This window comes from Engystomops pustulosus, chromosome 8 (assembly GCF_040894005.1).
Source record: "Engystomops pustulosus chromosome 8, aEngPut4.maternal, whole genome shotgun sequence".
NCBI classification, from domain to species: Eukaryota; Metazoa; Chordata; class Amphibia; order Anura; family Leptodactylidae; genus Engystomops; species Engystomops pustulosus.
This window is the reverse complement of record NC_092418.1, coordinates 115,687,947-115,704,508: the sequence shown is the minus strand read 5'-3', so window position 1 is coordinate 115,704,508 and position 16,562 is coordinate 115,687,947. Positions and strand designations below refer to the sequence as shown.

General features: G+C 44.2%; 1 protein-coding gene across 1 annotated transcript; it reads left to right on the top strand.

The window, feature by feature from the left end:
* FEV (FEV transcription factor, ETS family member) lies at nucleotides 1-9,133 on the top strand. The gene is made up of 3 exons (XM_072120364.1): nucleotides 1-138; nucleotides 1,205-1,276; nucleotides 7,802-9,133. The coding sequence occupies exons 1-3, from the start codon at nucleotides 90-92 to the stop codon at nucleotides 8,335-8,337; spliced, it is 657 nt and encodes a 218-aa protein (XP_071976465.1). The 5' UTR covers nucleotides 1-89; the 3' UTR covers nucleotides 8,338-9,133.
* The last annotated feature ends 7,429 nt before the right edge of the window (nucleotides 9,134-16,562 follow it).

Genomic DNA, 16,562 nt, shown 5'->3' with positions numbered 1-16,562 from the left:
TCCTCCAGCATCTAATAACAATAGTCCTGGTATTAATAATAGGGCTCATCATAGGGTGCCCGGCCCCCTGGGTGTCAGTGCTCAGCTCCATGGCTCAGGGCAGTGGATCCCAGCTCCTGCTCAACATGTACCTTACAGGTAGAGACTCAGGCAACTCTCACTGGGATTTGGAGGTGTCAGGTTTATGAGAACTTAAAAAGTTTAGATTTTGGGGGGCTGAGGGGGCGCCCGGAAGTCCTGACATCTGATGACCTTGATCTCTGGATCTTTGGATTTTAGTTGCTTTACCTGTGGCTTCTCTTTTTATTCTATTCCACCTTCCATCTCCACCAGACTTTCACCCTATACTCATCTTCTTTTCATAGACCTCATAACCCATTATCCTTAATCCTCAGGAGGCTCACACTCTTAACTGATTCTTAACTAATTCTGACATCCCGCTCCTCATTCTAAATACTATCCGACAACCGACCACATCTACATTCTTTTTCTGAATATCAGAACCCACCCAAGCTCCATTAATATCTGACACCCCCTGACACCCTCTTTTCATTCTCTCATGGACCAGACACCCCACTATTTTCTAATAGACCTCCCAGCGTGGTCCTTGTCCCTCCAGTCCCTGCAGTCCCTTCTCTTCCCCAGTCAGCCGCAGACTTATAATATCGCTGTGAAGTCGTCGGATTTCCTTTTTCCTGGACGCGTTTCCTGCCGTCTCCCCTTACATCTCAGCCTGAGAATAGGGAGCTTCGGGAACACCCACAAATCAGAGGGACACCTGCTGGGGCACCCACATACCATAGGGGTACCTAGAAAACGAAGAGAAACTCATAACTAATAGGTCACCCTCAAACAGAGGCAGCTGTAACCCACATACTAGGAGCACCCACAACCTGCAATGGCACCTTCATACTAGAGGACCCATGTACAAATGCATGGACACCCAAAAACAAAAATAACCCAGATCATAATAATAACGGCAAATGACCAAAAATCGTACATGCAATGGGGTCACTTACAATTTTCATTAGGGGAAAGCTGTGGTGTAGAGGGAATAATATTTCTATATTCTATATTTCGTTTTTTCATTTCCTGCAGGTATATATGTGAGATCAGTGCTTATTGTCGGGTCGGGTGACAGGTTATTGTCGGGTCGGAACAGATCTGGTTCCTCCTTGTAATACATTTTCTTTCTTGGGATCAGATCCTGTAGGTGAAACTTTCCTGAAGGAGAAAACTCAGAACTGGAGACCATTTACTGCAGGGGTTCAGAAAGGTGAGAACTGAGATGTGTCCTGTGTAATGATATCTGTGCTGTCCTATGTAATATTATTTGTATATATGTATATATAATACTGTCATATATAATAACATCTGAGTACGTAATACTGACATATATGTCTAGAGCTGTCAAAGACATGCACACATCCCAGCTGTATTTTATAAGAAATATCTGCACAATGTGTCGGGTCGGGAATGTGCGCAGGATGGTTTTTGTTGTTTTTGATTTGTAATTTGATGAATGTATTTGTACAGTCCGAACACTGAAAGCTCAATAATCTGTGTATGGAGATGTTACAGTCTAATTGATCCTGGCCCCGACAATAATATTATATCAATAGGAATAAAGTCTTACTGGATGATATTGAACTTTCTTCTGGTGATTATTATTAATAGAACATACCCTGCAATTCATTGTAAGCAATTTGTCAAATGATGTTATACAATGTATCACAATCATAACATTATAGTTACAATATAGTAGATACTTAAAAGGTCAAATGTTATTCCCTGCTAAAAAAAAATCCCGTTATTCCCAATAAATTCCCATAAAACAGTGCAGTATTATTATTATTATTATTATCATTGCTATAGTTATAATTAATCAGTTATAATCAGATAAAGCATTCACCAATGTGTTTAATATTAATACACTCAAATAAGTACAGTAAATACATAAATGAATAAATGAAAGGGAGAATGGAATATTCATTTTATAATTAGGAATAATCAGCATTAACATTTAGGGATTATTATTAGTTAATGATTTTGTGTAAATAACTTATAATGGGCTATATATTTCTATCTATCTAACTACCTCATATCTGTCTATCTGTTGATCTATCTATTTATCCATCAATCATCTTTCTCATCACTATCCATCTATATATTATCTATCTAATATTTATCAATCTATTTATTTATTTCATATCTATCAATGTAGTATCTATAATCTATTTATCTCATATCTATCCATCCATATATCTTCTATTGCATGTATTTCTTTATATCTATCTATCTATCTATCTATCTATCTATCTATCTATCTCCTATCTATCTATCTATCTATCTATCTATCTATCTATCTCCTATCTATCTATCTATCTCCTATCTATCTATCTATCTATCTATCTATCTATCTATCTATCTCCTATCTATCTATCTCCTATCTATCTATCTATCTATCTATCTCCTATCTATCTATCACCTATATATCTATCTATCTATCTCCTACCTATCTATCTCTCTTCTATCTATCGATCAATCTATCTCATAATTATCACATATCACATATTATCAGTGTATTTAATGGATGTAAATACAATTAGATCCTTACAGTTCTATAAACATTATTGAACTTATGTAACGTACATAGAATACGCATGGGTTTTTTTCACGCTTTTTTGCTGCATTATGGCTGGTTTGCACCTATTTTGTGGGTTTTTGGAAAGTTACACTTCAGTTTGCCACCTAACCATTGTGTGTTGTTGCGCCCTATTTGTCATGACATTGCACCTTTTTTACAAATGTTTGCACCTTATTTAACACTGATTTGCTCCTATATGGGCGCAAATAATTGTGCAATGACCAGTCAGTCCTGACCATGCTTAGAAAAGCCAATGGTATGAGTTGCGCAAAATATTGCACCTTTTTTTAAAATTTATGCCTAATAAGGCTAATAAAACCCAAAGAGCCAAAACAACAAAGACAAATGAAGTGCAAAAAATAGACTCAAAAAGAGCTCAGAGAAGGGGAAAATTAGTTAAATGACCCCCATAAACGGCATCAGTCTCCATTATGTGGATAATATTAATGTAATTTATATCAAGCCAGTCAGCTGGCCAGTACAGACAGTTTAGTTCTGTATTGGATTTCAATATTAATTTTTTTCAGCTTTAGCAGTGAGTTAGGTACAATGGATAGCACCAGAAGGGTGAGTGACAGCAATGCCAGAGGAATAACATGTCAAATGAGTGAATTATGGGCTGGGCTGTATCAGAACCTCCACAAATATCATATATAGGGGGTTATAAGGGATTTCATCTGCTGTGTCCTATTCAATCATCACAAAACATCTTAAAAAAAAATGTTTCAGAATGTGAGGATTTAATTGTAACAAATGCCTGACCCGCTTTTGCAATCTTACAATATTCCATAACCAAATACAGGCAGTCCCCAGGTTATGTACAAGATAGACTCCTTAGGTTTGTATTTAAGATGAATTTGTGTGTAAGTCGAACTGTATATTTTATAATTGTAACTCCAGAAAACAATTTTTTTTGTCCCAGTGACAATTGGATTTTCTAAATATTTTGCTGTAATGGGACCAAGGATTATCAATAAAACTTAATTACAGACACATTACAGCTGATCATCGCAGCCTGGGACTATAGTAACATCCAGAGAGGTCACCAGAGGTCACAGAGAGGGGGCAGAGGGGTCCGTCTGTAACTAGGGGTCGTCTGTAAGTCAGGTGTCCTTAAGTAGGGGACCGCCTGTATAACATTCTCAGAATGTGAAAAATAAATCGGAGGGATCACAGACAATAGTAATATTTTTTGCACACCTTCTGAAATTGGATTGTGATTCATAGAATTCTGCAACAAAGTCCAGTACAATGTAAGTGACAAACGTCAATGACATCCAGAGATGCAGCATCAAATATCTATACAACATTCAAGCGACGCTGTGGATTTTCAGAAATCTGAATTATTATTGCACCAAATTTCAATTATTTTATTGCAGTAGTTTATGTCTGTGGCTTTATTCTCTGAAAAATCCAGGAATATTTGTCGCACATTTTTGGGTACCATGTACAGTATAGCCATTGGACAGAAGCGGAACGTGCAGCTCTCACTAGTGATATATATATATATATATATATATATATGTATATATAAGGCTAAGTTCACACTACCGTTTAAACCTCCACTCCTTAAAAAAGTAAAGAACAGAAGTTTGACATAATATTTAAAAATCCCACTGACATCAATGTAGAATTGATGCCATCCGTTATGTGCCGTTTAGGCAGGTATCCATTATCCATAGATTTTTTTGACGGAAAAAAAGATGGTGGCTGCACTTTTCCTATGTTTAAAAAAACGCATGGAAAACGGATACCTGCCAATCTGACCATAACATATAACATTAAATTTACATGGGATATTTAACACATATAACATATGCTGAGCAGCGGATAACAATTTGGTAGTGTTATGTAGTAATATTTAGTAACTAAAATGAAACTTCTTTGTAACAACCTCCCAAAACCAAGTAACAATATGATCTTCTGGATTGTTGTTATTTATTCATTATGTGTCATTATCATTTGTAGATCAAGTAATGGTGGAATATGACATGATATTAAATATTGTATTCACTGTACGGGGGTTTTTACTTGTCATGCAGTAGTATTTTGGCTGTGTCTGTATAGAATATTCACATATAAACTCTATATAAACTATAAACTAAACTAAACTTGTGAGGGAAGCGTCCTGCATCATAAGCCTTTCCAGAGAAATTCTGTAACATATTTGTATGCAAATGGGAATTTCAGTGCAACATGGGTGAGGCCACACGGTCCAGTGCACTCTCTCTTGTCCACTTTCAGAGGGTGACCACTGCACTGTCAATCACAGCTAAGTGCGAGACACTGGGTGGTAACACTGGACAGGAGTGGGTGCACCTGAGATAGTGACTGAACCTATCGTGCAGGTTTAGTTGCATATAAACAGCGCCGGCGCTATGGGTAGGCAAAGGTGGCAATTGCCCAGGGCCCCTGGGAAAAAGGGGAGAATCTCTTCTTTCAAATGAATCTTGAATTGTGTTTCTAGGTGCTCTGGATCCAGAGATATTCACGTTTAAAGTGAGAATATCAGGTGCCATTTTTATATATAAAAATCACTCCCAATGGCAGTTTAACAGTTAATATCTCCGTTTTCCTACATTTTAGAAACACAAATTTTTCACACAGATTCATGTAAAAGAGGGGACTCTCTTCTTTCATAGGAAAAAAGAAGTGAGGTTCTATGTGTCACAGAGCCAGAGATACAGCCCCCTGAAATTACCCCCCCCCCCCCCAATCCAGATTCTTAGCCATCAGGCTGCAGGGAGCATTTGCTGCACACAGGAGCTGCTGCATCTCACAGATAATGGAAATATTCACTTTATATGTTACTACATTTTGAGAAAGGATAATATCAACTAATATTCATGTTTTTAACCCTTCTCTATGCAGAACTATCTAAGAACACACTTTGGGCCACATGTATCAATCATTTTTTTCTGTTGTTTTTGCGCCTTTTTATTAATTCATTTATTCATTTTCGCAACTAAACGCCAAACTAGCTGCGCAGCAAAAATAACCAGCTTTCCCTCATTTATCCTAGCAATCCAGATGTTTTGCTGCGCCTAATGATATTCATCACTTGCGACTTTTCATTTAGGCGCAAAAAAGGGGCGCAAAAACACTCCAGCCCGAAGGTGGCGTTATCTGAGAAGAAAGCACTGAGCCCCTGTGCAGAACAGCTCATTTCTAGCAGCAAAGCTCAACCAGACACTAGAACAGATCATACAGACATGAGATACTCTGCAGACACTAGTACAGATAATACAGTCATTAGATACTCTGCAGACACTAGTACAGATCATACAGACATGAGATACTCTGCAGACACTAGTACAGATAATACAGTCATTAGATACTCTGCAGACACTAGTACAGATAATACAGTCATTAGATACACTGCAGACAGGAGCTGCAGACTCTATTTACAATTCATCACCTTCTATTTACAAAACTTTCTGCAGAATCCTGAGCTCAAAGCAAGACAGAAGAGAACGTTACAGAATGTTGCAGATACTACAAACAGGTGTCCCCCATGTAATTCTGCACAGTGTCTGAGGGGGATATTGTGCAGAATTACAGGGGTGCAGCAGGAGACCAGCACTGGGGGATCCCCTCCAGGAGAAGCCCCTGCTGAGGAGGTCACTGGGTGCAGGGTGTCACACACCTGGGTGCTGCTGAGGAGGTGACTGGGTGCTGGGTGTCACACACCTGGGTGCTGCTGTGAGTGTTATCTTCATTCTGGGCTGTGGGAGAAGCAGAGAGGAGCTTGTAGCAGGATGACATGTAAGTGCCCGAATCTAACATTGCGCCTAAACTGCGCCTAAACTGTGTTAAAGTAAAGTGATTAATAAGAGGCAGAAAATATACTTATCACAGATGGTTGTAGCTTGTGATAATTCTGGAAAACAGTGCGCCAGAATTTAGGCGCAACTACTACACTTAGGCGCACAGAAGTGATAAATGTGACCCTTTCTCTCTTATTCCCTTTTATTTTGTGATAGTTATTTTTTGTTGGGAAAATTGACTGATACGATGAACATTCAATCCTCTTAGCCTAATGTGACTACACCGCGACCAGAACATGTCCATAAAGTTATATGTAACACCAAAAACACACACGTGTTCTGTTTTATTGATATATTTTGCAGGTTGTGACTGTCTAAAAATGTCTAGCTGAAAAGCAGATATCTAGTTATTACAGTTTTAGTGATATTATGTGGATTTATTTATGTGAACATATCAATAGGGCACATTTGTGAACTCTACAAGTGTCCATGTATTACATTTAGGAGATGTGAAGGTAAACATTTTCTGTTTGGATCAAATTTTTTGCCATCAAAGTCAAATTTTAAGTATTTTAATAAAATGTTTCAATTAGAATCAAAATTGCATGAAGGCGCCTATGTCTATAAAATCGTTGATGCAATTTTGAAAATGGGGCAAGTGTCTGCTTTCAGAAAATATCTGTCCCTCTCCCCAATGGGCCTCACAGTCTAATCAACCTACCAGTAATTTTTTGGAGTGTTGGAGGAAACCGGAGGACCCGGAGGAAACCCACGCAGACACAGAGAGAACATACAAAATCTTTGCAGATGTTGACCAGCGCTGCAAGGCTGTAGTGCTAACCACGGAGCCACCATGCTGCCCATAAATCTCCCTATCATCTATCTCCTATAAAATTCTCCCATATTACAGTTTGTTTTACAATACTAAAGGGAGCCTCTTGCTGACTGTGACTGGTCATAAAATAGTTTTATTTTGGGGCCCCACTTTTAGTTTTGCCCAGGGCCCCACTTTGTCTAGAACCGGCCCTGCATATAAATAAAAATAATGGCTACATTGAGTTAGCTGAAACGTTGCTGTACTGTCACTTGGTGAATAAACACCCCTGAATTGGACACGGAGTGCTGCTACTTCTTTGATTTGGTCTTGGATCGGACACGCCGTAGCCTGCACCCACCGGGTTGAACCCCTTTTCTTTACTGTGCCGCCCACCCACACAGCAGTTAAATAAAAATAAGGATATTATTGAATTCAGGATAAAGAATTAAGGAAAGGCATGCATATAGCTTCAGTCTATATGAGACCTGAGTGCTCAGGGGGTACTTTTGGATAATGGATCTCCAGTGGGTTCCATGGGATTGGTAATAATTTCTTGTGTCCCCCCTCCAGGCAGCGGACAGATCCAGCTATGGCAGTTCCTCCTGGAGCTCCTGTCCGATCACTCCAATGCCAACTGCATCGCCTGGGAAGGAACCAATGGAGAGTTTAAGCTGACGGATCCGGATGAGGTGGCCAGACGCTGGGGGGAGAGGAAAAGCAAACCCAACATGAACTACGACAAGCTAAGCCGAGCCCTGCGCTACTACTATGACAAGAACATCATGGCCAAGGCCCATGGCAAGAGATATGCCTACAAATTTGACTTCCATGGCTTGGCACAGGTGTGCCAGTCTGCACCCAGCACCGAACAGTCTCTTTACAAGTTCCAAAGTAATCTGCCACACTTGCCCTTCCCCGGGCTCTCCAAGCTGAACCTCATGACTTCTGGGGTGTCACCAGCTGGATTCTCATACTGGGCTGGCACCCCCTCCGCTCTGTACCCCAGTCACAGCCTGCAGTCTGCCCCCAGTGGATTCGGCACAGTGTCCACCCCTCATCTTAGCTCCATGAACAGTGTGGGTAATATGGGCGCCCATTACCATTAACTCATTGTGTGCCAGATACAGCTGAGAACTGGAGCACCTTTCAGAGTCTCTCGTAATAAGTGCACAGGTCACTAGTGAGATGTGTCGTGTCATTCACCATTACATGTAAAACACCACAACAGCCACGAGAATGTGATGAAAGCTGATCTGTCAGTCTGTAATGATGGGCAACATGGAAAGGGGGGAGGAGTGGCCGAGTGTAGGGGTATATAAAGATGTCAGACTTTTATCAATGGCATATTATGATAATTACCATTCAAGGCAACTGCAAAGAACATGGAGACGTCTTCTTCTAATTCTATACAATGTATTTGGCCCAAAAAACTCCAAGTCCATTAATAAAAAAAATCTACTGATTTCAGGAATCATAGACAACTTTGCAAATCCTGATTTTTCTGATATACAGAAAGCTTGTGAGTCCTGTTTCCCCCTCACACACATAGAGAAAGCCTGTGAGTCCTGCTTTCCTTTCCACTCATAGAGAAAGCCTGTGAGTCCTGCTCCCCCTCACACTCATAGAGAAAGCTTGTGAGTCCTGCTTCCCCTCACACTCATAGAGAAAGCCTGTGAGTCCTTCTCCCCCTCACACTTATAGAGAAAGCCTGTGAGTCCTGCTCCCCCTCACACTTATAGAGAAAGCCTGTGAGTCCTGCTCCCCCTCACACTCATAGAGAAAGCCTGTGAGTCCTGCTTCCCCTCACACTCATAGAGAAAGCCTGTGAGTCCTGCTTCCCCTCACACTCATAGAGAAAGCCTGTGGGTCCTGCTCCCCCTCACACTCATAGAGAAAGCCTGTGAGTCCTGCTTCCCCTCACACTCATAGAGAAAGCCTGTGGGTCCTGCTCCCCCTCACACTCATAGAAAAAGCCTGTGGGTCCTGCTCCCCCTCACACTCATAGAAAAAGCCTGTGGGTCCTGCTCCCCCTCACACTCATAGAGAAAGCCTGTGGGTACTGCTCCCCCGCACACTCATAGAGAAAGCCTGTGAGTCCTGCTCCCCCTCCCACACATAGAGAAATCCTGTGAGTCCTGCTTTCCTTTCCACTCATAGAGAAAGCCTGTGATTCCTGCTCCCCCTCCCACTCATAGAGAAAGCCTGTGAGTCCTGCTCCCCCTCACACTTATAGAGAAAGCCTGTGAGTCCTGCTCCCCCTCACACTTATAGAGAAAGCCTGTGAGCCCTGCTCTCCCTCACACTTATAGAGAAAGCCTGTGAGTCCTGCTTCCCCTCACACTTATAGAGAAAGCCTGTGAGTCCTGCTCCCCCTCCCACTCATAGAGAAAGCCTGTGAGTCCTGCTCCCCCTCACACTTATAGAGAAAGCCTGTGTGTCCTGCTCTCCCTCACACTTATAGAGAAAGCCTGTGAGTCCTGCTCTCCCTCACACTTATAGAGAAAGCCTGTGAGTCCTGCTCCCCCTCACACTTATAGAGAAAGCCTGTGAGTCCTGCTAACTTCTCTGTGACAGAGCCAACAACTGGATGTGACTGGCTTTGGGCAATGTTCTCTAACCACTGGTCCGCAGCCCGGGACGCCTGGTTCTCACGGTTCTGTTCTCTGTGAAAACAAAAAAAACCCTCACCTTCCTTTACTTAATTTCCATGTTAACGCTGCCCTATCGTCCTCACATCGTGTCTCCTGACAGTAGAGCCATGCACTAATGCGGAAGAGAAGTGAAGAAAGACAAGACTGCTGCAGGGGATCAGGGAAGGTGAGTATTGCTTTTTTTTCTTGAGTTTGGCTGGGAAAGAGAACATTGAAAGGAGAGTCGGGGCAGTTAAAGGAAAGGTTTAAGTATCCACACAGGGAGTTATGGTGGGGCCTGCAAACATACACCGGACCGAACCCCCCACTCCCCCCACCAGTCCCTAGAGAAAATTGTTTACATCCGGTCCCTGGGCTTGTGGGATCTAACACAGTTACTATAATATAATAATCAATGGAATGACAGAAACGCTTACGGCTGTGCATATAGACTGTAAATACTCACAGGTGCTGATACATATGAGTGACCCTCACCCTGTATTGTATTTCTCGTGCTGTTGTATTCCATTGGATGTTTCGGGTCAGAAGGGTGTCGGCTATATAAATAAAGTGGAAATCCTCCAGCTTTCTAATGGACTTTGAGGCACATTTTCTGTCGGACTTTGCACGTTCTTTCTAGTGTAAACTGCTCGTACGGTTTAAGAAGTGTCTGCACCACATTTTTTTTTCTTATTATTATTTCTGCACTGTAGGGGGCGCTCCGGTGCTCAGTCTGACCGTGCGCCAAATTTATCATACAGAGTCCGACAGAATTGTGTTGCACGCCCCATGTTAAAGGTGCACCAAAAAAACTGGTGCACTCTGCCAGTGCAGTGCAGGAGGCGCCATATTCATGAAGAACGGGCACTAAAAATCCTGAATCTAGCGCCCCCTGCACACTACACAGGTAACTGCACATAGTACAAACCACACTGTTCTTAATAAATGTGGGTCTTGGTGTTTCTCTTTCTAGATTAAAATTGTAACTTGTTGTCAGTGAAAGGAAACATTCTAGATTATATACAGAGGAGAAACATTGATGCTGCTGAGAATTTGGTTTAAAATGTAATGTCACCTCTGATGGTCATGGGGATTTTAACCGCAATTTAAGTAATGAAACAAATAATTTCAAATACAGATGTATCATTGACTACATTTGTTAATTATTGGTTTGTTTTGTGCACAACATTTATACATTTCTAAATGTTTTTCATATTATATTATATATTTCCTATTTTACAGCAGCCAAATATCCGAAGCCAAAGTAACATCATATAATTTATGGATGTTCTTATGTGAAACAAAATAGAAAACAATAAACATTTTGAAAAGTATTGTTGGGGTTTTCTGTAAAAGAATCTCATAGAACAGAAAGTTATGTTGCTTCATCTGTGTTAAACTTCTGAACTGCACTCACTATTCTGCTGGTGCAGTCACTGGGGCGACCAGAATGCACATCTGCCGCGATTCACTAAGATCGCGCACCCGATATCCTGCATGTGTCGCTTCCCCGCTCAGGTCCCCGGAGTTCACCTTCTTCTTCCTGGTGTATGTAAGTGCATTGTCCGAGTATAATGCGCTGTGCAGGGAGTCACTAAGATCCTGCACCCGATATCCTGCATGTGTCGCTTCCCCGCTCAGGTCCCCGGAGTTCACCTTCTTCTTCCTGGTGCAAGTAAGTGCATTGTCTGTGTATAATGCACTGTGCGGGGAGTCACTAAGATCCTGCGCCCAATATCCTGCATGTGTCGCTTCCCCGCTCAGGTCCCCGGAGTTCACCTTCTTCTTCCTGGTGCATGCAAGTGCATTGTCCATTTATAAAGCGCTGTGCGGGGAGTCACTAAGATCCTGCACCCGATATCCTGCATGTGTCACTTCCTAGCTCAGGTCCCCGGAGTTCACCTTCTTCTTCCTGGTGCATGTAAGTGCATTGTCCGTGTATAATGCGCTGTGCGGGGAGTCACTAAGATCCTGCGCCCGATATCCTGCATGTGTCGCTTCCCCGTTCAGGTCCCCGGAGTTCACCTTCTTCTTCCTGGTGCATGTAAGTGCATTGTCTGTGTATAATGTGCTGTGCGGGGAGTCACTAAGATTGTGCGCCCGATATCCTGCATGTGTCTCTTCCCCGCTCAGGTCCCCGGAGTTCACCTTCTTCTTCCTGGTGCATGTAAGTGCATTGTCCGTGTATAATGCGCTGTGCGGGGAGTCACTAAGATCCTGCGCCCGATATCCTGCATGTGTCACTTCCCCGCTCAGGTCCCCCGAGTTCACCTTCTTCTTCCTGGTGCATGTAAGTGCATTGTCCGTGTATAATGCGCTGTGCGGGGAGTCACTAAGATCCTGCCCCCGATATCCTGCATGTGTCGCTTCCCCGCTCAGGTCCCCGGAGCTCACCTTCTTCTTCCTGGTGCATGTAAGTGCATTGTCCGTGTATAATGTGCTGTGTGGGGAGTCACTAAGATCGTGCGCCTGATATCCTGCATGTGCCGCTTCCCCGCTCAGGTCCCCGGAGTTCACCTTCTCCTTCCTTGTGCATGTAAGTGCATTGTCTGTGTATAAAGCGCTGTGCGGGGAGTCACTAAGATCCTACTCCCGATATCCTGCATGTGTCGCTTCCCCGCTCAGGTCCCCGGAGTTCACCTTCTTCTTCCTGGTGCATGTAAGTGCATTGTCCATTTATAAAGCGCTGTGCGGGGAGTCACTAAGATCGTGCGCCCGATATACTGCATGTGTCGCTTCCCCGCTCAGGTCCCCGGAGTTCACCTTGTTCTTCCTGGTGCATGTAAGTGCATGGTCTGTGTATAATGTGCTGTGCGGGGAGTCACTAAGATTGTGCGCCCGATATCCTGCATGTGTCTCTTCCCCGCTCAGGTCCCCGGAGTTCACCTTCTTCTTCCTGGTGCATGTAAGTGCATTGTCCGTGTATAATGTGCTGTGCGGGGAGTCACTAAGATCCTGCGCCCGATATCCTGCATGTGTCGCTTCCCCGCTCAGGTCCCCGGAGTTCACCTTCTTCTTCCTGGTGCATGTAAGTGCATTGTCCGTGTATAATGTGCTGTGCGGGGAGTCACTAAGATCATGCGCCCAATATCCTGCATGTGTCACTTCCCTGCTCAGGTCCCCGGAGTTCACCTTCTTCTTCCTGGTGCATGTAAGTGCATTGTCCCTGTATAATGCGCTGTGCGGGGAGTCACTAAGATCCTGCGCCCGATATCCTGCATGTGTCACTTCCCTGCTCAGGTCCCCGGAGTTCACCTTCTTCTTCCTGGTGCATGTAAGTGCATTGTCCGTGTATAATGCGCTGTGCGGGGAGTCACTAAGATCCTGCGCCCGGTATCCTGCATGTGTTACTTCCCCGCTCAGGTCCCCGGGGTTCACCTTCTTCTTCCTGGTGCATGTAAGTGCATTGTCCGTGTATAATGCGCTGTGCGGGGAGTCACTAAGATCCTGCGCCCGATATCCTGCATGTGTCGCTTCCCTGCTCAGGTCCCCGGAGTTCACCTTCTTCTTCCTGGTGCATGTAAGTGCATTGTCCGTGTATAATGCGCTGTGCGGGGAGTCACTAAGATCCTGCGCCCGATATCCTGCATGTGTCGCTTCCCTGCTCAGGTCCCCGGAGTTCACCTTCTTCTTCCCAGTGCATGTAAGTGCATTGTCCGTGTATAATGCGCTGTGCGGGGAGTCACTAAGATCCTGCACCCGATATCCTGCATGTGTCACTTCCCTGCTCAGGTCCCCGGAGTTCACCTTCTTCTTCCTGGTGCATGTAAGTGCATTGTCTTGCGACACAAATCGAATATTAAATCTTGCACTCAGTCCGAATCAGTCGGATCATGCGACGCCCCCCCCCCCCTTTTCTGTCGCATGAAATCTGCTGCATCACAGCGGCACAAATCTGGAAATCCGACAAAAGTGCGATCCGCGGACCCTTAGTTAATAAGCCCCACTGTGTACATTCATGAGTTACATTCTGTATTATACCCCAGAGCTGCACTAAATCAACACATATGGATTTTCCATCACTTTCAACCCGTTAGACCATGAGGAGTAAAGGGGTTATAGCACTAGTTTAGATTTGCACCCCCTTTGCATGGCACCCCCGGTACTGCACGTAGGTAACAGGAAAGGGCACTGATTAAGACAAAAAAATGTGAGTAGACTCTGTTGCAAATGCAGTTGATAGAGTACAGCCATATCCCATCACTGTGCATGACACCCCAGGGCACTTTCCAGTATTTCTTCAGGATCTGAAGCCAAAACCCAGAAGAATGAAGAATGCAGCATCCAGATGAGGCTCATCCTGCTAAGAGAATTTAGTGCTGCCCTCTGCTGGTAGCTATAGAAAAATACAAAGTAGTCTTGCCCTTTGAAATGAGATCTGCTGCCCTCTGTTGGTAGATATAGACTAATACAACATAAAGCTGCCTTAATAATAATTCTTTAATTATATAGCGTCTACAATTCCACAGCGCTGCACAGACCTTGCCAAATCAGTCGTCTATTGCTAAATATAGAATAATACACTGTAGTTCTGTCTTTTCTGCAGTTTTTTCTTCTAGATGAAAATAGTACAATAGAGTGCTGCCCCCTGCTGGTAGATTTATAAAAAATAAAATGTAGTTCTACCCTCTGTATACTGTAGACCAGTGATGGCAAACCTTGTAGAGATCAGGTGCCCAAATTGAGACCCAAAACACACTAGCTTTTCCCAAAGTGTCAACACTGCCAATTTAGGCAGTAACAAACTTATTGCTACCAGAATCTTTGAGCTCCCTGTCCACACCTTCTCACTCTTCGGACAGGACCAAGCAGTGCAGGATGGGTCACTTTAAAATAGCCTGCAGACTGCAGGGAGGTGCCATGTCTAGCAAACTCTGTGCCTGGGAGACAGCCCATGTGCCCACAGAGAGGTCTCCGAGTGCTATCTCTGGCACCAGTGCCATAGGTGCGCCACCACTGCTGTAGACTGTTGCTTCCCTTTGCTTTTAGCTACTGGATACCACAGCAATTATAATAATAATAATTCCTTTATTTCTATAGCGCACACAGATTACACAGCGCTGCGCAGAACTTACCACAATCAGTCCGTGTCCCCAATGGTGCTCACAATCTAAGCAACCTACCAGTATGTTTTGGAGTGTGAGAGAAAACTGGAGGACCTGGAGGAAACCCACACAAACATGGAGAGAACATACAAACTCTTTGTAGATGTTGACCTTGATGGGACTTGAACCCAGGACGCCAGCACTGCAAAGCTGTAGCCATCAGCCATACAATTAGAAATGCTGACATATCAAGTGAATAATACAGTTATCTGATGACAATAGAGTCTGTTAGAGGGACGGTATTTCGGACATTAGATCAGTCCATTTTTAAAGGGCTTGCTGCATATTTTAATGGGAACCCGTCAGAAAAATCTGTGACCATGTAGTTAGTGATTGTCCCTAGAGACATGTGTAATCAGACCTTTGTGTATGTTGTTAGTAGCAGCAGGACTGCGACATATGGATTGATATTGCAGGATTACAGCTTCCCCCATAACAGAAATATCCACTGTGCCCCCATAACAGAAATATCTACCGTGCCCCCATGACAGAAACAGCCACTGTGCCCCCATAACAGAAATATCCACCGTGCCCCCATAACAGAAACAGCCACCGTGCCCCCATAACAGAAACAGCCACCGCGCCCCCATAACAGAAACAGCCACCGTGCCCCCATAACAGAAACATCCACCGTGCCCCCATAACAGAAACAGCCACCGCGCCCCCATAACAGAAACAGCCACCGTGCCCCCATAACAGAAACAGCCACTGTGCCCCCATAACAGAAACATCCACTGTGCCCCCATAACAGAAACAGCCACCGCGCCCCCATAACAGAAACAGCCACCGCGCCCCCATAACAGAAACAGCCACTGTGCCCCCATAACAGAAACATCCACTGTGCCCCCATAACAGAAACAGCCACCGCGCCCCCATAACAGAAACATCCACCGTGCCCCCATAACAGAAACATCCACTGTGCCTCCATAACAGAAACAGCCACTGTGCCCCCATAACAGAAACAGCCACCGCGCCCCCATAACAGAAACAGCCACCATGCCCCCATAACAGAAACATCCACCGCGCCCCCATAACAGAAACAGCCACCGTGCCCCCATAACAGAAACATCCACTGTGCCTCCATAACAGAAACAGCCACTGTGCCCCCATAACAGAAACATCCACTGTGCCCCCATAACAGAAACATCCACTGTGCCCCCATAACAGAAACAGCCACCGTGCCCCCATAACAGAAACATCCACTGTGCCCCCATAACAGAAATATCCACCGTGCCCCCATAACAGAAACATCCACTGTGCCTCCATAACAGAAACAGCCACTGTGCCCCCATAACAGAAACAGCCACTGTGCCCCCATAACAGAAACAGCCACTGTGCCCCCATAACAGAAACAGCCACCGTGCCCCCATAACAGAAACAGCCACCGTGCCCCCATAACAGAAACATCCACTGTGCCACCATAACAGAAACATCCACTGTGCCCCCATAACAGAAACAGCCACTGTGCCCCCATAACAGAAACAGCCACCGTGCCCCCATAACAGAAACATCCACTGTGCCCCATAACAGAAACATCCACTGTGCCCCCATAACAGAAACAGCCACTGTGCCCCCGTAACAGAGACAGCCACCGTG